The sequence below is a fragment of the Theropithecus gelada genome, chromosome 7a (genome assembly GCF_003255815.1).
Source record: "Theropithecus gelada isolate Dixy chromosome 7a, Tgel_1.0, whole genome shotgun sequence".
In the NCBI taxonomy this organism is placed as follows: domain Eukaryota; kingdom Metazoa; phylum Chordata; class Mammalia; order Primates; family Cercopithecidae; genus Theropithecus; species Theropithecus gelada.
In genome coordinates, this window is record NC_037674.1 from 5,896,389 (window position 1) to 5,917,590 (window position 21,202).

At 49.8% G+C, this 21,202-nt stretch overlaps 1 protein-coding gene across 1 annotated transcript in view; it reads left to right on the top strand.

Annotated features, from left to right (window-relative positions):
* OTUD7A (OTU deubiquitinase 7A) overlaps positions 1-20,460 on the top strand; it is a 382,571-nt gene extending 362,111 nt beyond the window's left edge. Inside the window, exons 12-14 of the mRNA XM_025390202.1 lie at positions 8,325-8,439; positions 8,613-8,697; positions 11,159-20,460. Coding sequence (XP_025245987.1) covers positions 8,325-8,439; positions 8,613-8,697; positions 11,159-12,586 — 1,628 coding nt within the window. The 3' untranslated portion in view covers positions 12,587-20,460. The remainder of the gene's footprint in view (positions 1-8,324; positions 8,440-8,612; positions 8,698-11,158) is intronic.
* Positions 20,461-21,202: the final 742 nt, after the last annotated feature.

The following is a 21,202-nucleotide window of genomic DNA, read 5'->3' on the forward strand; positions in this document are numbered from 1 at the left end:
ACCACAAGTCTCACTGGGCCATATTCCTTTGCCACTCCTCTCAGCAGCCCCAGAGCACAGACCCCTGAAGAACCCTTGTCTGCAAAGGCCCCTGGCTAAGGGGTGACAGGCCGAGGAGCTGGGGTTGGGGGCATCCAGACTTTTAGCTGAGACCTCTGTTCCTCAAGTCTGTCATCTTTGACATTGTTGACCTACGGATCACAAAGCACCATGAAGTGGCCAGGAGCTGTGGAAGGGACTTCATGGCTATGGAGCTCTGTCCTCAGCTTATAGAGAGGACACGTGCCGAGAGAGCTGAGTCACACTGATTAAAAGCATGAGGTGTATTTATCCACAATACATCTGCTGATTGGTTCATGCCCTACCCCAATGACCATCAGCTCAGGGGCCCAAAGCACTGTTCCAAAGGGATGCCAGCCACAGTTAACTCCGCAGAAAGAACTGGCCAAGAGTTTTTCACTCATGCCTGAAGGCCTGGAGAGAAGAGAAAGCAGGAGTGCACGCAGATGCCAGCCTCCCCCCAGGAGCCCTGCCTGTCCCCGCCTGAGCTACAAAGTAGGAACAGACACTTGGATCCCCCACCAGACCTCCCCCAAGACATCCATGCCCACAGGAAGCGCATACCAGCCACCACCGCCCCTGATTCCCGAATGAGGGTCCCAGCCATCGCTGTGTAATGTGCAGGTTTCTCCATCTGGCCACTCCAGGCTCCTGAGGACCTCCACACTCCCATGCATGGTACTGGAGTGAGAACATGCGCTCCAACAAAACCCCTTCTGCGGGGGGCTGGGAGGCAGCGGCACCAGCCACCTGTCCTACCTACAGGACAGGAGCAGCCAGCACTCACTGTCCTGGATGTGGGGAGTGAGGCTTTGGTGGGCCAGGGTGACACCCTGGTTCTGCTCTCTGAGAAGACCCCAGTTGTCATTGTCCCACAGGGCCACATATGATGTGTGCACAGAGTGCACCCTCTGGGGCTGAAAGCTTCACCACCCACTTTTGGCCTGAGCTCAGGAGCCCAGAAATTGTCTTAGATGCTGAATGCTCTCTCAGTCTGAGAGCTTTTTCAGCAGCACTCTTTCCAGTTTTGTCTTAGTCAATTCAGGCTGCTGCCACAGAATACCACAGCCTGGGTGGCTCATAAACAATAGAAATTTATTTCTGATAGTTCTGGAAGCTGGAATACAAGATCCAGGAGCCAGCAGATTTAGTGTCTGGTAAGGGTGTCCTCCTCCTGGTCTACACACAGCAGCTTTTAATGTATCCTCACATGGCCAAGAGAAAGAGAAGAGCACTCTTGTGCCTGTTGTTATAAGGGCACTAATCCCATTCTCAAGGACTCCACCCTTGTGCCTTAATCAGCTCCCAAAGATCACACTCCTGATACAGTTACATGGAGACTAAGCTTTAACAGTGAATTTTGGAGGAACACAAATATTCAGTCAATAGCAAGCTTATTCCATAGACCAGTGACCAATCCAAAGATCTTATCTACATATAAACTTTAGAGAGAATGTATGTCTGCCACCATTGGCCCTGATGCCCAGCCTAGGGGCCCCATCCTCAGGGACTGGCCTTGGCCTCATGCGCAGGCCATCATTATTTCCCTCCTCCCTTCCTCTTTGCTTTGAGTTTAATTTGCTACCCCTTTTCTAGTTTCTTAAGGCAGAAATTTTGATTACTAATTTGAGATTTGTCTTCTCATCTAATATAAGCATTTTAATGCTATAAGTTTTCCCCTAAGTACTGCTGTAACCACATCATACAAATTTTGATGTGCTATATTTGCATTTTCATTCTGTTCAAACTATTTGTTAATTTCCCATGAGACTTCCTCTGGCTCATGGATTATTTAGAAACAGGTTGCTTGAGTTTCAAGTTTTGGGGGATTGTTCAAATATTTGTTACCGGTTTATAGTTTCAGTTATGACATGAGCACAAACATGATTTCTGTTCTTTTCAATGCACTCAGACTGACTAAGAATATGTTCTGTGTTGGTGAATATTCCATATGTATTTGAAAATAATATATACTCTGCTCTTGTTGGGTTCTAGAAATGTCAATTACCTCAAATTCTCTGAGAGTGCAGCTCATTTATTCTATATCCTTACTGGTTTTTGCCTATTTGCTATGTCAGTTACTGAACAAAAAGTAGTGAAGTCTGCAGCTGTAATATATTTATTTCTCTCATTTTTGTTAGTATTTGCATCATGTACTTTGAAGCTATGTTATTAGGAGTATTCATACACATAGGATGATTATGTCTTCTTGGAAAATTGACCCCTTTATCATTATGTGATGTTCTTCTTTTTCTTTGGTAACAGTCCATGTTCTGGAGCCTACTTTGACATAAATATGGCTACTCTAGGTCTCTTTCCATTAGTGAATATCTTTTAACCGACATATGTCTTTATATTTACAATGGGATTCTTTTTCTTTTCTTTTTTCTACGACCTCAACCTCCCAGGTTCAAGCAATTCTCCTGCCTCAGCCTCCCAAGTAGCTAGGATTACAGGCATACACTATCATGCCCAGCTATTTTTGTATTTTTAGTAGAGACAGGGTTTCATCATGTTGGCCAGGCTGGTCTCGAACTCCTGACATCAAGTGATCCACCCATCTCAGCCTCCCAAAGTGCTGGGCATGAGCCACAGTGCCTGGCCCCTACAATGAGATTCTTGTAGACAGCATATAGGTGGGTTTTGCTTTTTTATCCAGTGTGACAATTTTATCTTTTAAAAGATATGTTTTGACCATTTTCATTTAATAGTATTAATGATATGTTTGGATTAAAATCCACCATCTTGCTAGCTGTTTTCTGTGTATCGTATGGGTTCTTTGTTCCTTTTGTCTCTTTTCTGTCTTATCTTGGGTTAATTGAGCTTTTTAATGGTTCCATTTTATTTCCACCATGGACTTGTTATTATACCCCTATTTTTAATTGTTAGTGATTTCCCTAGGGTTTACAATAAACATCTTTAATTAATGAGATTTTTTTTTTTTTTTTTGAGACAGAGTCTCACTCTGTCACTCAGGCTGGAGTGCAGTGGCGCAATCTTGCAGCCTCTCACTGCAGCCTCCAACTCCTGGGTTCAAGCAATTCTCCTGCCTCTGCCTCTAGAGTAGCTGGATTACAGGCACACAGCACCATGCCCAGCTAATTTTTGTATTTTTAGTAGAGATGGGGTTTCACCATGTTGGCCAGGTTGGCCTCGAACTCCTGACCTGAAGTGATCCACCCACCTTGGCCTCCCAAAGTGCTGGGATTACAGGTGTGAGCCACCACACCTGGCCTAATTAATGAGATTCTATTTTAAGTAATATTATTCTACTTCACATGTTGTGTAAGGATATTACAACAGTGTATTACCTATCCCTCCCTCCCATTCTTTCTGTTATTATCAGACATTTTATTTTTACATCTGTTATAAATTCATAATGCACTGCTGCTCTTTGCTTTAGACAGTTATCTGTTAGAGCAATTAAAAAGAAGAAAAAAATGAATTTTCACAACCATTTATTCCATTTCCATCACTCTTAATTGTGTAAATACAAGTTTCTAGTGGTACCATATTTCTTGCACTTTAACATCTCCTGTAGTTCAGGTCTGCATGCAATGAATTTGCTCACTTTTGTTGGAAAAACTCTTTATGTCTTCTTCATGTTTCAGAGATATTTTGGCTGGGTATAGAATTATAGATGAACAGTTTTTTGGTTTTTTTTCTTTCAGTACTTTAAAAATGTCACTCCATTATCTTCTGGCTTACCTGTTTTACCATGAAAACTCTGCTGTAATTTTTATCTTTCTCTATATGTAATGTATCCTCTTTTTTCTCAGGCTGCCTTCAGGGCTTTTTTTGTCTTTGGGTTTCAGAAGTGTTAAGATGCTATTTTAGGCATATTTGTGTTGTTATTATTTTTCCTGCTTGGTATTCTCTTAGTTTCTTAGACCTGTGTTGATGGTTGTCATTAATTTTGAAAAATTCTTAGCCATTATTTCTTTAAAATGTAATTTTGCCTTGTTCTTCCTCTCTTCTGGGATTTCATTTACACAGAACTTAAGGTGCCTGATATTGTCACACAGCTCTTAGATGCTGTGTTCATTTTCCCACCTCCTTTTTTTTCTGTTTCAGTGTGTGTAATTTCTAATAACCTATCTTGAGGTTTACAGATTCTCTGCTCAACTATATCAAGTCAACTGACCAGCCCCTCAATCATTCTTCACTCTATTATTGTGTTTTCATTTCTAGAATTTTCATTTAATTCTTTCTCATAGATTTGTTCTGTATGCTGAAATTAACCATCAAATCTTGCATGGTGTCCAGCTTTTCTATTAGTCCTTAACTTATTAATCAGTTACTTTTAATTCCTTGTCTGATCGTTTCAACACCTGTGTCATATCTGAGTCTTGTTCTATCAACTGATTTGTCTTTTATCAATGTGTTGGGTTTTTTTAATCTTTCCTTTCGCCTCATAGGTTTTATTATTGTTGTTGCTGAAAGCCAGGCATCTTGAGTGGGACAGTAAAGACTGCAGTAAATCACTTTTATTCCTGGAAAGAAGCATGCCTTTCCTTTTGCTAGGTTTTTAGAGTCTAGGTTTGGACCAGTCTAGTCATGCTAGCCCAGGAGGGTCACCCCCATCCCCAGATCCAGGGATACAGTGCCTGCCTAAGACAGATGCTTAATTAGAGTAACAGAACATGACCCTTAGTGCACCCAGTGTTTGTTGCCCTATACTCTGCAGTTTTAAGCTTTTGTTCCTTGGTAGAGGTGGGATAGAAATATCTATGGAGACACTCTCTTAGAATTCCTGCCAGTCTTTTGTGGGAGAACCAGGTAGGTCCTGTGGAGAGGAGCCTGCAAGTGCATGTGAATTCCCTTTATATCTTCAACCCCAGGGTTCCGTACTATTTCACTAGCTGATACTCTTCCTTTACCAATTTAACCATTTTAGCTGAATTATTCTTACTGCGGTCCAGCTGAATTGGCCCTTCTTAAGCTCATGTCTGTCTCTCCTTGGAGGCACCTGTCTTTCCTTAGGTATTGGATAAGTCGGCTTCCCTGTGACTTCAGCTGTCTGCTGGGTTAAAGATAAGTTGTGAATTTGCAGTTTGACTGGCACGTTGTCATGGTGGAACAGTGCTCTTCCAGCTTCTCACATCGGAGACAAAAACCAGAAATCTTGATTTTTTTAGAAAATACGTACTCAGAATATATTCAGGCTATGTGTTTCCAGGCTAAAGGACATACAAGAGGCCTTTCAAAAACAAAAACAAAACAGCTTTCTGGCCTTTCTAGGCTCATTTTGAAAAGCAGTTGCTGTTCTAGACATTTACCACCAGAGGGCAAGCCGCTGTGCGTCTGCTACTCGCTGGTAAAGCCAGGTTTCCAATAGGGAAATGTCAGAGTGTACAGTGAGAGGCAGAAGCATCCCCAACAGCCGCTGCTCACAAGGAGGACCTGTTTTCATGGCCTCCTGGCCTGAGCTGTCCCTGGGCTCTGCAGCCCTAGCCCTCACCACAGGCCGCAGTTGACCCTCTGCAGAGAAGCCTGCCTTTAAGCCCCTCGGTGTCTTCCGTTGTGAGCAGGCACGTCCCTAGAGCCTCTCTCAGTAGCTGGTCCTTCACCCCAGCCAGATCTAGGCCGCAAGGCTGCAGGGCCCTTCTAGGAGGACAGGCAGTAGCCCCTTCAGGGGTATTCCCCCCGTGCACTGGACCCCTGGGCAGCTGGAATGGAAGGGAGTCCATTCCAGCCCTGCTGTTGAGGGGAGGAGTCCCCAGGAACCCCATGATAGAGAGGTGAGGGTGACTGGAGTGCCGTCTTAGCTTAGGTGGTTTGTCTGAAACAAACAAACCAAAATCAGAGTGGCTTAACACAGTGGAAGTCTAAAGGGAGTGTTCTCAATTGTCAGGCAGCTCTTTAGTGGGGATCTGCTGTCTTCTGCAGGCACCACGGAAGGGAAGTGGGGGAGAGGCCTCCCTATGCCTGAGCACAGCACCCAACACTTCCCACATTGCTTCTGCCCACAGACCATGGGTGCCGCTAGGTGCCTGTTCCCCCTAAATCCTGGGGGTGGGGTGGCTAAGACATGGAGTGGTGGCTGGGCTGATGCTCTCCAGTGGCAATTCTACCCTGGGAAGCGGGTGGACAGCCAGACCCAAAATGTCCAAGTTGCACCCACAGGAACTGCTTCTAACAGATTATTCTTGTTCTAGAACAATATTTCCTGAATTTGCTTGATTTTAAAAGCCACAGGAGATGCTTATTTAAAATGTCACTTTCTGAGTCGTTTTCCTGGACACTTTGGTTTGGTCCATCTGTTCATGGGGGCTTGGAACTCCCAGGAGCTGCACTGCTGTATTCGGGGAAACATTGTGGATGGGGAGAGCCTGTGCCACCCCCTGCCCCGTGAGTAAGAAGTGAGGCTAACCCCTTCTCTGTTTGTGTAGTGACTCATAGAACTATGGGACAGGCTGCTGGGCACCACCCAAGGGAGACCTGTCCCTGAGCCAGCCTTGCAGCCCTCCCTGGGTGTGTCTACTCTGCAGCTCAGACCTGGGAAGGGTGGCCACGTCAAGGCAGAACCCAGCAGGCTGCAGCAAAGCCAGGCCAAGCTGCCCCTGACCTCTCAAATCAGAGCACTGCACTTTCCAATCCCAAGCCAGATTAATGAAAAGCCCGGGCCAGGCGCAGTGGCTCACGCTGTAATCCCAACACTTTGGGAGACCAAGGCGGGCAGATCACAAGGTCAGGAGATCGAGACCATCCCGGCTAACACAGTGAAACCCCGTCTCTACTGAAAATACAAAAAATTAGCCAGGCGTGGTGGCGGGTGCCTGTAGTCCCAGCTACTCGTGAGGCTGAGGCAGGAGAATGGCGTGAACCCGGGAGGCGGAGCTTGCAGTGAGCCAAGATGGCGCCACTGCACTCCAGCCTGGGCGACAGAGCGAGACTCCGTCTCAAAAAAAAAGGAAAAAAGAAAAGAAAGGAAAGCCCGGAGCTGGCCATTGGTCAGCAAAGCTGCATTTCCCTTATTCGCAGCTTGGGGAGGCTGGGGAAGAAAAGGTGCAGGGGTGGAGAGGGGAATTACTTGTACCCACTTTTCCTCTTAAGCAACACTGGAGGGCAGCATTGAGTCAGTTTTTCCAATTTCTTACCAAATCAACTATTGGTATTCAGTCTTCGATTTGATCTATTTCCTTGCCTTTTTGTTCTTGCCATGGCAGCCTTGCTGTGAATCACGGGCTCCAGCAAAGAGGCAAAGCAGCTGACCCAAGGCCTTGGGCTGTGCTTCTCTGCTGTGGTGTGACTTCTAGGAGTGGGGCCTGCAGGGGAGCTAACTGGAGCCCACAGGAGGCTGCTGCTTGCTCCGAGGAAAGACTTGGGGAGATCATCTCCCACTTCCTCCTGCCCTTGTCCCTGACAATGCCCTTGGGAGGAGTCAGTCATGTCACGAGGAACTCCTCTCATCAGGTCCCCCAGCAGCTCAGAAGCTCCTAGATCCCAAACCTGTAGACACCCCCTCCACCCTAGCCCTCCTGGAGTGAGCCAGGATTTCCCACGAGTGGTGAGTTTCACCACAGAGCTTTTGTGATGAGTCAATCCCTCTGAGAAATGACCAGCCAGTTGCTCGTCACTGCAGTCTCCACTGACATGTGACCTCCTCAAAAGAACCCTCTGACCCCACCCGAGAAAGACTTCACCGTCACTGCCTTCTGCCTGCTGTTTACCCTTCCAGGGCTCATCACCACCTGACATTATGAGGTGTTTGTTAACCTGCTTATCTGTCCCCAGCACAGGTGAGCTTCCTACAGGCAGGGGCGGGTGGGTCCACGGGTCCCAGGCACTGACACAGACTTGTGGCACAAAATCACAAACCAGTAGAGGTCAGCAACACCCTTGCTCACCTGACTTGTACATTCAGCCTTTCTCTGGGATGAGACAGGAGAGCTGGGCCCCAGGCCCACCTGCAAGGTAGCCTCCCAAAGTGTGCCTAACCTGCCCAGATCCTTCCTAGAAATAGCAGAAGCAGCAATAGCTTTTTTCCCATTCTGATGCCCAACGGAGTATCTGCCATTGGACAAACCCAAAGAGACCCAGGGTCCAGGTGACGCTTCCAACTGCTCTCCACTGTCTGCAATAAATATGGAATTTTTAAAACTAGCAATAGTGGTTTTGGTCTTCATGCTCCTGCTGGCACAGATCTGTGTAGATCTCCACTCGGTGCACTTGTCACCTGAACACCTGGCTTGGGAATTTCCTTCCCATCCTCCTTGGGGAATGCCGGGGCTCCCAGCACGGCTCTGTCTCTTCTGTTCCAGCCGTGATCCCCCTGACGGATTCTGAGCACAAGCTGCTGCCTCTGCACTTTGCAGTGGACCCTGGCAAGGACTGGGAGTGGGGGAAAGATGACAACGATAACGCCCGGCTGGCCCAGTAAGACCCTACTCTGTCCCTTCCCCCAGCGCCCACAGGGAAGGCTATGGCTGGGGTATCCTGGGGAGGGGCTGTACCACCCCTGCTCCTCCTGGGACAGCTGGCATGCAGGTGGGCTGGGTGCTACAAGGGCCAGCTCAGACCATTTCAATAGGGTATTCTTCTCTTGCCAGCCTTATCCTGTCGCTAGAAGCCAAGCTGAACCTTCTCCACAGCTACATGAATGTGACATGGATCCGGATCCCCTCCGAGACACGGGTGAGCCTGGCTGTGCTGGGACCAGATCTGGCGGTAGGGTCCAGGCTGCTCAGCTCCAGCCTGGCCAGGGTGCATCCTCCCAAATGCTCCCACACTCTTGCCTGCCCCTGCCTGGTCGCCCACGCCAGCCATACCCACAGCCCAGTAGCTCCCCCATCCCTTTGACCTAGCCACCCTGGCTGGGGTTTGAAGTGGCTCTGGTTGGACCCAGTGGGTGTGTACACACGTGTAGGCATGTGTGCATGCAAGCATGCACTCTTGTAAAAGGATTTTTGTCCCCCTATTTTCTGCAGAAGGAATAAACACGCCCACTCAGAAAACAAGCGACAGGCAAGTCACAACACAAAACTATCTCTACTGAGATCAGAACACAATGTGCTGCCGCAGAGCGGAATTAATTATAAACTGTGTGGGTCCTCAAGAAAGCCAGGGAACTGAGCGCGCGATTCCTCGGCGCCCCCTTCCTCCCCTCCCGGAGGCAGCACGCTGGTGGGTGGAGTTGGCAGGAAGGTGAGGAGAGGGGCCCGTGCCCCGTGAGGCTGCCTGCCTCCAGAGGGTCGGGGCTGCCCCTGCTTGCAGACACTGAGCGATTCATTTTAAGCATCTGACTGATGTTTTCTGAAATCTCAGTAGTGAGCTGCCAGGGAAAAAGATTTGTAAAAAAAAAACAGCCTGCAAATAATTGGTCCTCTCCAGCCAGTTACTTAGGCTTGAAGTGGGGCTCATAAGGAATTAGTAAAGGAGAGGTGTAAGTCAAGGAGTCGGGTGGTGGTCAGCACTGCTCAGTGCTCTCAGACTCCGGCCTTTGCCTGTACTTCATCTCCCAGGGCTCCACGAGGCGGGGACTGATACCCCATTTTACTGATGGCGTAAGTGACAGCCAGTCGGTGGCAGTCTGAGTGCTGCCTCTCAAAGGCCTGGAACACTCCGGTGGTGCTGTGGCTGTTCTTCTTCAGCACCCACATGGGGAGTGATGGCAGCGGCTCAGGATCTAGAATCAGGAGGCTCTCGGGCTGAGCATACCTTTGCCTGCAATTGCCAGGCCTCGGTGCCTTCATGTCAGATGCAAGGCTCTCAGCTGACAACCGTGGGAAGGGTTCTTCCAGCCAGGGACTCCTGAGCCCGCTCTCAGTTCCCTCCTGCTAGCACCAGGCGCACCTCCGTTCCTGGCCCAGCCCGTGTCCACCCTTTAGTGTCTCACACACTGGTCTGAGACGCTTCACACCTTCCTATCCCAGGTGGGAAGGGGAAAGGAATTTCAGTGTGGGAGGTGGTGTGGGTCAGTTCTGCCCACGTTTGCTTCAGGGTGACCTGGTCACAGGACAGTCACCGACTCATGGACTTGCTTGAGGGGCCTGGGGGTGGGGAGACAAAAATTAAGTGGGGGAGCAATGGGAGCCTTCTCCCAAGCTCATCCCCTGCAGGCCAAGGAAGCCTGTTCAGGTATGGGCACCAGTTCCTGCAGCACCCAGCAGCCAGCATGAGGGATCCCGCCTCTCGTCCAGTGACAGTCAGAATTCTCTCCTCACCCAGGGAGGTCCCTCTGCAGACGCAGTAGGTGCTGCCTGGCTCTCTGCCCTCCCACCTCTTTTCTCAGGTTCTCCCCGCCCCAGATATGGTCGTGCCCTCCTCAGACTGGTTGACCACCTCAGTGGGTCTCATCCAAACCGTGCTTCCCAGCGTCACCCCACCCCAAACCACCCAGGGGTCCTTTTCTGGGAATGGGAACATCTTTTTTGCTGAGCGCAGGCCTATTTCAAAATCCTCCTCAATTTAGCACTCCACCTTGCCAAACTGAGTGAGAAAGGAACCCCTGAAGCGATTTGGCATCCCTGAATCAAGGGGGTATTTGATTCAAGATCCGATGAATGAGATTGAGTACAAGGTTTCTGTCCCCTGCCTGGCGTGAGGAGGCGGGACATCTTTTCAAGGGAGACAGTTTTGTGCAGGCCCAGTGTCCTCCCCACCTGAAGGCCTCCATCTTCACAGAGGCTGGCCTGGGACCTGTGTCTGGTCAAGCAGGCGGCCTTGTTAGTGGGGAAGGCCAGAGTCTGAACCTGATCATTCTCTGAACTGTGACAAGGCTCTGGGGACCAAGGCCAGTGGGGTATTTGCACCATGCCCCAATCCCCTACTCAGGGTTCCAGGCTACCAAGTACCTGAGGTCCCCCAGAGAGAAAGAATGAGTACACCCCAGCTTCCGTGGCCAGAAGACACACGCAGATAAGAAGTCCCTACATCCTTTTACTACTGCAGCGAATCAGAGCCCACTCCTATCCGCTCCTTTCCTTCAGCACCGCCCATCCAGGTATCATAGTCACCAGAGAGACAGTGGGGACTGGGACAGTGAACCCTGAGGGCCCCAGCCTTGGCAAGACAGGGGCAAGGTGTCTCTTCCTCGGCCAGCCCGTGGACCGCTCTTCTCTAACCATCTTCACTCCGGCCCTCCCTCTCCACACAGGCGCCCCTGGCACAACCGGAGTCTCCCACGGCCTCGGCAGGGGAGGACGTGCAGTCCCTGGCCGACTCGCTGGACTCGGACCGCGACTCGGTGTGCAGCAATTCCAACAGCAATAACGGCAAGAACGGCAAGGACAAGGAGAAGGAGAAGCAGCGCAAGGAGAAGGACAAGACGCGCGCCGACTCCGTGGCCAACAAGCTGGGCAGCTTCAGCAAGACGCTGGGCATCAAGCTGAAGAAAAACATGGGCGGTCTCGGCGGCCTGGTGCACGGCAAGATGGGCCGCGCCAACTCCGCCAACGGCAAGAACGGGGACTCGGCAGAGCGGGGCAAGGAGAAGAAGGCCAAGTCGCGCAAGGGCAGCAAGGAGGAGTCGGGTGCGTCGGCAAGCACGTCGCCCTCGGAGAAGACCACGCCGTCGCCCACGGACAAGGCGGCGGGCGCGTCGCCGGCGGAGAAGGGCGGCGGGCCGCGGGGCGACGCCTGGAAGTACAGCACGGACGTGAAGCTGAGCCTCAACATCCTGCGCGCCGCCATGCAGGGCGAGCGCAAGTTCATCTTCGCCGGCCTGCTGCTCACCAGCCACCGGCACCAGTTCCACGAGGAGATGATCGGCTACTACCTGACCAGCGCGCAGGAGCGCTTCAGCGCCGAGCAGGAGCAGCGGCGCCGCGACGCGGCCACTGCCGCCGCCGCCGCCGCCGCCGCCGCCTCCACGGCCAAGCGGCCAGCGCGCAGACCGGAGACGGAGGGCGCGCCGGTCCCGGAGCGCGCCTCTCCGGGCCCGCCCACGCAGCTGGTGCTCAAGCTCAAGGAGAGGCCGAGCCCCGGGCCCGCGGCGGGGCGGGCGGCGCGGGCGGCGGCGGGCGGCACGGCCTCCCCGGGGGCAGGCGCGCGGCGTGCGGGCGCCAGCGGACCGATCCCCGGCCGCAGCCCCCCGGCGCCAGCGCGCCAGAGCGTCATCCACGTGCAGGCGTCGGGCGCGCGGGACGAGGCGTGCGCGCCGGTCGTGGGGGCGCTGCGGCCGTGCGCCACGTACCCGCAGCAGAACCGCTCGCTGTCGTCGCAGAGCTACAGCCCGGCGCGCGCCGCCGCCCTGCGCACCGTGAACACGGTCGAGTCGCTGGCGCGCGCGGTGCCCGGGGCCTTACCGGGCGCTGCGGGCCCGGCGGGGGCGGCAGAGCACAAGTCGCAGACCTACACCAACGGCTTCGGCGCCGCGCGCGACGGCCTGGAGTTCGCCGACGCCGACGCGCCAACCGCGCGCTCGAACGGTGAGTGCGGCCGTGGCGGCCCGGGGCCGGCGCAGCGGCGCTGCCAGCGCGAGAACTGTGCGTTCTACGGGCGCGCCGAGACCGAGCACTACTGCTCCTACTGCTACCGCGAGGAGCTGCGGCGGCGGCGCGAGGCGCGTGGGGCCCGGCCCTGAGCGGCGCGGCGCAGGCGGCGAGGTTCTACCTTCGAGGATTTCTTTTCCATTGTGTCGGTGTCTTTTTTACATGCTCTGGTCCACCGGAAGGCCGGCGCCTCCTCTGTCAGTGCCGTGTACGTGTTTGGTCAAACGTTCCTAATGGTGCCTGAACCTACACTGACGCCACTCAGGTAGTAGACGGATAGGAAACAAGTCATACTGTTGGAAGTGGGTGTGCTAGCCTAGCATCTGCCTCGTACCTGTGGAAACTCAATAGCCATTGCAAGAGTATTTTTGTTCCTCAGTAAGAAATAAAGAAATTCGCAGCCCTTTGTTTTTAGAAGGGAGTGTTTTACATGCTTTTTTTGCTTTTTTTTTTCCTCCTAACCTAGCGATGACCTCTTCCAGGTAGCGGTGCCCTGTGCGCGGTTGGTAGTACCCAGGGCTTAGAGTGAACGCGCACCCGGGGCTGCGGTGGAGGCTCCTCTGCGAGCTCCACTTGCCTCCCATCCCGGGACCTAGGAGAAGGCGGGTACCTGGCCGCCAGCTGACGCCCTGGTGGTCACTGTGGCCCTTTAGAAACACACAGCTCCATTTCATAAGCCAAACCTCCTCCCCCAGCCCCGGCTCAAGCACCATTCACACACTGCCATCCAAGCCGCGGGCGGCCGTGGGAAGGGCACTGGACCACCCGTCTCGCGGGCGCGGTTAGGTACAGCGATGGCTCCCAGTGCCGGGCAGCTCAGGTGACAGGAGCTTTCCAAAGACACCTAGGGTCCAAAAAGCAGGGTTCCCATCTCACAATTTGGATTTGCCCATAGAGGAGAAGATAGGACAGCCTGCTCACATTTCTCCTTTGAAGGCACTTCCACAGTGGACTGTCGCTGGAGGGCCCCTGGGCAATGACCATCGGTGCCCCGGGAGACAGCGAGGAATTCACCCTTCGGTCACTGTGTAAGCCCCCACTAGGTTTCTGCTCTTTCCAAAGGGGAGGAGCTGGGGGAACCAGGAAGGAAGCCCACCCCAACACCTGCATCTGTCTGGGTTCAGCCAGGTAAAGGGACTCACTGTGATCGTGGCCCCTCCATGGGGCAGGACGACCCTGCCTCCGTCTCGTGACACAATGAGGGAGCAGCCCGATCCCTGTGCGGTCTCTTTTTTGGTGCCTCCTACATTTCTTGAGGAAAAAAAAAAAAAAAAAAATGTGTCCTTAGCTACCCTGTTTTGAGCAGCAATATGCAGCCTCTTCCTTCCAAGATTACCTCCGGAGAACACCATTCTTGGCCAGGGACACTGAGGAGCTAAACCTGCCTCACTAAGGAACGAGCTTGTTTCCAAGAAATGAGGATAAGATGGGTAAAATCCTCACTAACAAAAGAATACTATAAAACCTGTGAGAGCCTTAGAATAGCTTCTAATACTCCTAGGAAAGGAGAAAGCGCCTGGTTTTGCTGTGAGTGTATCCTCAGAAAAAGCAGGAGGTCGACCATCTCTTCACTGGAGCCAGCTTCTCCTCTAGAAACGATGCTTTTTTCCCTAACTAAAGAGCAGCAAAAACAAACAAAAAAGTGGGAGGGGATTTTTTTTACTTGTTTGGAAAATTATAATAAAACAATTATCTCCTGTGAGTAATGCCTTTTTGCTTTTAATTATTCCACAGCAGGTGGAGTTTTCAGTAATTTGTTCAAGTTTTGCATAAGTGGTTCCTTAAATCAAAAATTATTTATTAAATAGGATCTTTAAGAAATTTTTTGAAAGTTTTACTTTTCCTGCTGAACAATATTTTCAATGTCTGGTAATTACTGTACTAACATTCACGTCCCTGATATTACTGGGGTTTCTTTTATTACTCAGAAAACAAAAGTGGTTTTGTAAAAATCTCATGGAGAGGGTCTGTGGCAGCTTTCTGGACTGATTCTTCGTGTCACGCTGAGCAGCCGCTTTGGCATCCAAAGCTGTGGGGGTCACAGGAAGTGTTGCTTCGGGTGTGGATGCCAGCCACTCCTCGTGCCCCTCACTCCTAAAAGATGGAGACACCCAACCTTAAAAATGCTTCAGTGGTCCATTCAGAAACCAAACTCGCATGCACAAGATGTCAAGGAGGCATAAAGTCAACTCTTGTTTGTTTTTCTCATTTCTTAATGTAAAAACAGCCAACCAGAAGTTTCTAAAACTGGCTGTGCAAATTCAGATCTTTTCTTTCTCATGCTATCTGCCTGGTTTGTTTAATTAAAAAAAAAAAAAAAAAAAGAATAAAAACAGTCCGTTGTAATACAGGAAAACCTTCCAAACCAGGCAGAGTACGTAATTATCAAAGCACCAGGACCTATTCTACCCTTGCATTTCAAAGTTACCTCCACCCATCACCATCTGATGACAGATGTGCCCTAAATAAGAGCCTGAGATAAAACCACTGGCTGCATCCTGCGTCCCAGCTTCTCAGTGTGGTAAAGAGGCGCCAGACGTCTGTAGACACCTGCTCCAGGCTGGTACATTACCACTCAGTCCACATGACTTAGGAATAGGATCTGAATCCATCCTTCCTCTAAACAGTATTTAAAAAAAAAGGGGGGGAGAGAGCCGATAGTCATATTAAATGTGCAGGCCCCATGCACCGACAGCATGCTCCTTGAGAAGAGCTGTTTAGACCTCGTCCCTGGCCAGAGACCAACTTCATCAGGCTGGCCAGGAACTATTAAAAACTGTGTTGACTGCAGGTGGGCCAAGGGCTTCCCTCATATTCCATGGCATGAGGGCCCTTTGTGGAGCAGGGAGAAAGGGAAGAAGGTGAGTCCTCCTGGGGTGTATGGCCCTGCTGTCGTCGCTGACCCTGCCTGAGAGCAGCCTTCCCCTCCTGATCTGGCCACACTTCCCTTTCTAGGAAGGACAGGTGTCTCCAAGGGACTGCAGGTTTCCAGAGGATCCCAGATACTTCTAAACCCCTGTGAAGGTTACTTCAGAAATTTACATTTCCTGCACATTTGTTACCTGGGTAAATGATTTTTTTAATATATTGTTAAGGGAAGGTGTTTTTCAGTGTATTCTGTTTGTAGATTTTATGCTGTGTCACGTTGAAATTTTACAAGCCAAGTTTAAACTATACTATAAAAATTATTTTTGTATTATTTTCAGAACATGCCACAGAGCAATATTTTGCACCCTTTATTGTCACAGGGTTGTCCCTTAGAAGGGTAACTGGAGGTGGGAAGGAGCTCCACTCTGGGCTCCGGGGGTTAAACGCTTTTTGCTGCTTGTTCGAATACCTTCTGAAAGTGGGAATGTATAAATGTCTGTTGTTATTGAAAGCTTGATTTCCTTTTTTCTGTTCATGGATTTTGGTACTGCACCTTTCCTCTTAAATGAATACTTTGTATTCACTAAATTACTGTGGACCTTTTCTTACCTATTACCACCCAGTGGCATTTGAATCTATTACTTTACAAATTGAATGTTTTTCCAAATGATTTAATTTCCTCATTCTCATAGCTTACTGTCAAGAATTGGGTGGCTGAAGATAAAAGGACTCTCCATGCCCCCCAGGTGCACACCTCAGGGTGTGGACATCCTCCATGCAGCGCCCGCCCTGTCTCTGAGGAGGGGTCATGGGTCCATCGCCCACGCCCACCTCCCCCCACTTAATATCCACAAACTTATTTTGCAAACCATTCTACTTTGCAAAAATAAACTTAACCTAGCAAAATATACTTCACATTAGTTAAGATAAAAGGGCTGTACTTATCAATGGTGGGAAATTTGTGCAAGAAAAAAACAAAGACTTTTCCAAATCCGTGTGTGCAAGTTCCATTCCATGTGAGTCTTTTATTTACTAAGAGACTTGGAGTAAAAGCTGGAGGCATCTGCTGTATGTTTGGGGCTCCTTTCTTTATGACAAGATTCTTTTTCTCCTCATCTTGGTGTGGACTTTACAAATTAAGTTTCCCCAGTGTTCTGTCCTTTATCTTTCTTCAGTGCTTCTAAAAAACAAGAAGAAATGTGTTTCCATGACTGAGCGAGCCCTGTGGGGTCAAGCAGACCTTACCAGCTCTGGCTTCATCCTCATTGGGCTGCAGAGGCGGCCCCTGCTCTAGTTGAGTCTGGTTCTGCTGCCAGCTGAGGACAGACACACCATATGAAGGGCCCAGAGGTAGCTGGCATGTCAGGGAGCAGGTATCCCCTTCCAAAACGCCTTAAAGTGATGGCTCTTTGGAGACCTGAGGCACCACCTTCACATTTGCTCCTGACTCGAAGCTCTAGCTGGCCGGTTTTAGTGTGGCTGGCCAGGGCAGTGACCAGCGCTCAGCTTTGTTCTTGTGTAATTCAACTCCACCCTGCTGCCCGTGTCCTCTCCACAGCTCTGGGTCTGTTGGCCCAGAGTGTATTTCTGCCAGTGCTGCCTCACTGACTCAGGAGTGGGTCCTGGATAGTTCATGATAGAGAGGCCAGCACATGCCATGGGGAGAGCCCCCCACACTTACCCCGGGAGGCCCTGCTGCACATCCAGGCTGGACCACTCTGCAAGCTTCTGTCGTGAAAGACAGGTATGGGCACTGTGCAGATTGGCCTGTTAGCAGTTATGCAGGTCCCTTCTTTTCCAAAAGATCTATTCTTCTTCCCACTGCACCCCAGCAGAAAAGAGCTAGGGAGATGCCCTGCAGGGACCCCCGGGAACAACAGGTATGTGCAGTCTGCGCAGTATGAAGAACTTGGCCCCACCAGGCTGAGCGGAAGACACACGTCATTGCAGAACAGCACTGAAGCCATCATCTCCAACCATGCTAGTAATACTACTATTTCTATTTATTTTGCCAAATAGTTTGTTGAAATTTGCATTTTTGCTATTTTAATCTTGCCAAAAAAGGGGGCCTCACTAATCCTAATTATGTACATACAGAATGATGCACATTGCTTATATCTTTTTATTCCTCCCAAAGAGCATCTCAAGGATATATATGTATACACACACACATTTGTTTAACGTAAGGTGAAGAGTGCCATTTGGTCTTAAGAGTAAATATAGGCCAAATCTATTCAAGACCAAAGCAACCTATTAATTTAATGAGGACAAATTAGTGAAAGCAGCTGTTTTAGAATTTATCTACAGACACTGGAGTGCTACTTTAAATGAAGGAACAGCCTTCCACGGCAGAGGAAAAGCCAGGTCCTTACAAAGGCCTCTCCCACCCCAGTACTACTTCTGCCTGCTGCTCTGCCCTGGGACGTAGGCCTTCCTGCCATTTCTAGTCACAGGCACCCTCCTGCCTCAGGGCCTTTGCACATGTCATTCCTTCTACCTGGAACATTCTTCCCCAGAGAGCCACATGGTTCACCCCTCACTACCTGCCAGTCTTTGCTCCAATGTCACCTTTCAACGAGGCCTTCCCTGACTTCTTTATTTAAAATAACAACACACCCCACTCTCCCTCCCTACCCACCTCTCTGCATCTTCTTCTTGTGCATTTCTCACCATCTGAGTGCTGCAGATGTTAATCATTCATCCATTTATTTGATTCTCGCCTCCCCGTCTCCCATAGACTGTAAGCTCCATGTGGGCAGGAACTTTCATGTGTCTTGCTCATCACTGTATCCTGGTGCCTACAACAGTGCCTGATACGTATTAGGCACTGGATAAGTATTTGTTGAAAAAAGGAATTGAAATCAGTAAATCGAAACCTATTAAGAGGCCAGAAAATGTCAATTTCAGCTTTCATCAAATCCAGGTTCTATTATTGTGAGAACTTTAGTTGACCCAGTGACCTGGCTCCTGTGGGTACAAGATGGCTAGATATGGCATGAGCAACACTGGCAGCAGTGGTGGCTTCTGTCTGTGAACGCCTGCCCTGCCGCTAACCCGCACAGATGTGAGACTCGTTGTTCGCAGGCGAGCATTTTGGAACCAGCTGGGATGAAGACAGTTTTAGACGGGTAGCTCTAGTAGTCAGATGCACAGTAGCGGGTTCCCGTCACTCCATGAGGTCACTGTAGACCTGGACCATTCCAGAGAATCCTTTGTTCATCAGTCTTTAGGTGTCTCCCAGTCCTTCCCAGTTCCACACGGGTGGCAGCAGATGGCCCAGCCCAGGGAAAGTCTATCTGACCATTAGAAGGACTCATCCTCCAGCGACCAAAGCAGGTTGCAGAGGAAGAGGAGCTTGTCACAAACATTAACCAGCACAGGGCTGGGCAACTGCACTGACAAATTTGGAAGCAGCAGGACCAGAGAGCCAAGGTCCCTGGGTATCCCCATTGGCCACTGGTAGAGGTGCACTGGAAGGTCAGAGCCTTGACACCACAGAGCCAAGCAACACACACCGCCTTGGGCCCAGGACCCAGTGCTGGCAGCTGGCCTCACCCACAGCAGGGAGGTGTGGGTCCTCCAGTGACCTTCCTGCCCCTGCCAGATGATTTTGACAACTACCTAACCTTGGTGTTTACTTCTAGGTCCTTTGGCCAAATGCATTTTCTTCTAAGAGTTGTTGGCAAAATACTGTTACAAGCTTCTTATGGGACTTTTGTCCTACTGTGACCTGGTTAAAGGCTTTGTCCTTCTCTTTAATCCGCTTCTGTGGTTTTGCTGTCATTTCTCTTGATGCCATATTTTCAGGTCCTTCGTGGGAGGGGGCATAAGGTCTCCATCGTAACATCCCCTCTGCAGCTGTCCAGCCAGCAGTGACTGGGCCCCTCCATGTGCGTTCCTGTGCTTGAATTGTCAAATAAACAGTGTCCCTTTCATTGCTGCCCAAACAGACTGGAGGCCTGCTCCTGCCAGCACTCAGGGGGGGAGTGTGTGCTTCCCAAGAGCCTGCCCCTTTGGCCCATGCAAACTTTCTCCATGGCAGGTGTCCATGGAGGTCTCCCAGGCCCTATGGGCTGTCCAGCTCTTTGCGCACATTCTTCCCGCTTGCAGGAATGGAAACCAAACACCTGATATGGAATGATGACTTGGCAGCGGGGAGTGGGGCAGCTTGTCTCCACTAACTTAGGACCAAAACTAGGAAACTCACCATGAGCATGCTTTGGAGATCAGCTGTGGCCTCGAGCCCCTGTACACGCAGAGGCAAGCCCCACCTCTGACAGAGCCAGTCACCATTCAGTAGGAGCTTCGCTTCCCCAGGCCCACAGGTAGGAAAGGCTGGGCTCTTAGTCCTATAAGTAAAGGCGCTGTTAGGAGCAAGGAGCAGGTTCAGCTGGGTCCACAGAGGAACTAAGCTCCTTAGTGACCCGTTACTGCCTCATCTACGGAGTTTGAACTCCATTCACCATCACCTTGGAGAATTTGGCCTTGTTTTAACTAAGGATTGTTGAAGTAAATTATAACAAGGGACCATCCTCACCCTGTGTTCCATTAAACATGCGTTTGGCCTAATGAAGTCAGTGAATGTTCCTCTTTCTTTTTTGTTTTTTGGTTTCTTTGGTTTTTGGATTACATATGTTGCTTTATTTCTCCTTTTTTTTTTTTTTTAATTACTGTGGACAAAGGAAAATAATGAGGCAAAAACAGGTCGTCAGTCACATTACTTTGACCCAGTTGTGCAGAACCCCTTTTTACCTGCAGGTATTAATTCCAATTCAATGCAAATATCCTTTTCAATCCGGTCCATTCTTGGAGAAGAAACCCATTGTAAGAGCTGTCTTCTGTGGTTGGGATATTACTTTGTAAAGTATTAAAGCACTAAACCAATTTTTGCAATATGTAGTAAATCTTGCTTTCATTTTGGAAAACTTCCAGTAATGACTACTGCACTTTTTATAGAAGAATTGTATTTAATTTCTTTCTTTTATGAAAGATTATTTCAAGTAAAAATAGCTCTGTAATCTGTGTGACATGGCTTCTCCATTACCTGACACAGAGAGAAGCTTTGATGCCTACTCAATAAAATTAACATGTTTGTAAAGTATTGCTTGGTCCAATTATTTGCCCACTGACTCCTGTGTTCTTGTAAAATGCCATCTAAGAAAAGCTTTATTGCCAAGAGGAAGAGGACTATATCAGGCATCCATCCATACCAGTATTGTTTTGTTTAAGTGTTTTCCCACCCAGATGAGATGTAAACCCAGTTGTCACAGTTTCATTTTTTTTTTTTTTTTTTTTTTTGTATTTTTAGTGGAGATGGGTTTTTGCCATGTTGGCCAGGCTGGTCTCAAACTCCTGACCTCAAGTGATCCACCTGCCTCAGCCTCCCAAAATGCTAGGATTACAGGCACGAGCCAGCACGCCCAGCCAAGTTTCATTCATGTAAGAGGAAGATAGTTTATCTCCTTTTTAAAATGACCATGACACATTTTGTCTGGATGAAAGCTGTATTTAGTCTGTTTTCACACTCCTGATAAAGACATACCTGAGACTGGGTAATTTATAAAGAAAAAGAGGTTTAATGGACTCACAGTTCCACGTGTTTGGGGAGGCCTCACAATCATGGCAGAAGGCAAAAGGCACGTCTTACATGGCAGCAGGCAAGAGAGAATGAGAGCCAAGTGAAAGGGGAAACCCCTTATAAAACCATCAGATCTTATGAGACTTTCTACCACAAGAACAGTATGGGGAAAACCACGCCCATGATTCAATTCCCTCTCACCATGTCCCTCCCACAGCGCATGGGAATTATGGAAGCTACAATTCACAATGAGATTTGGGTG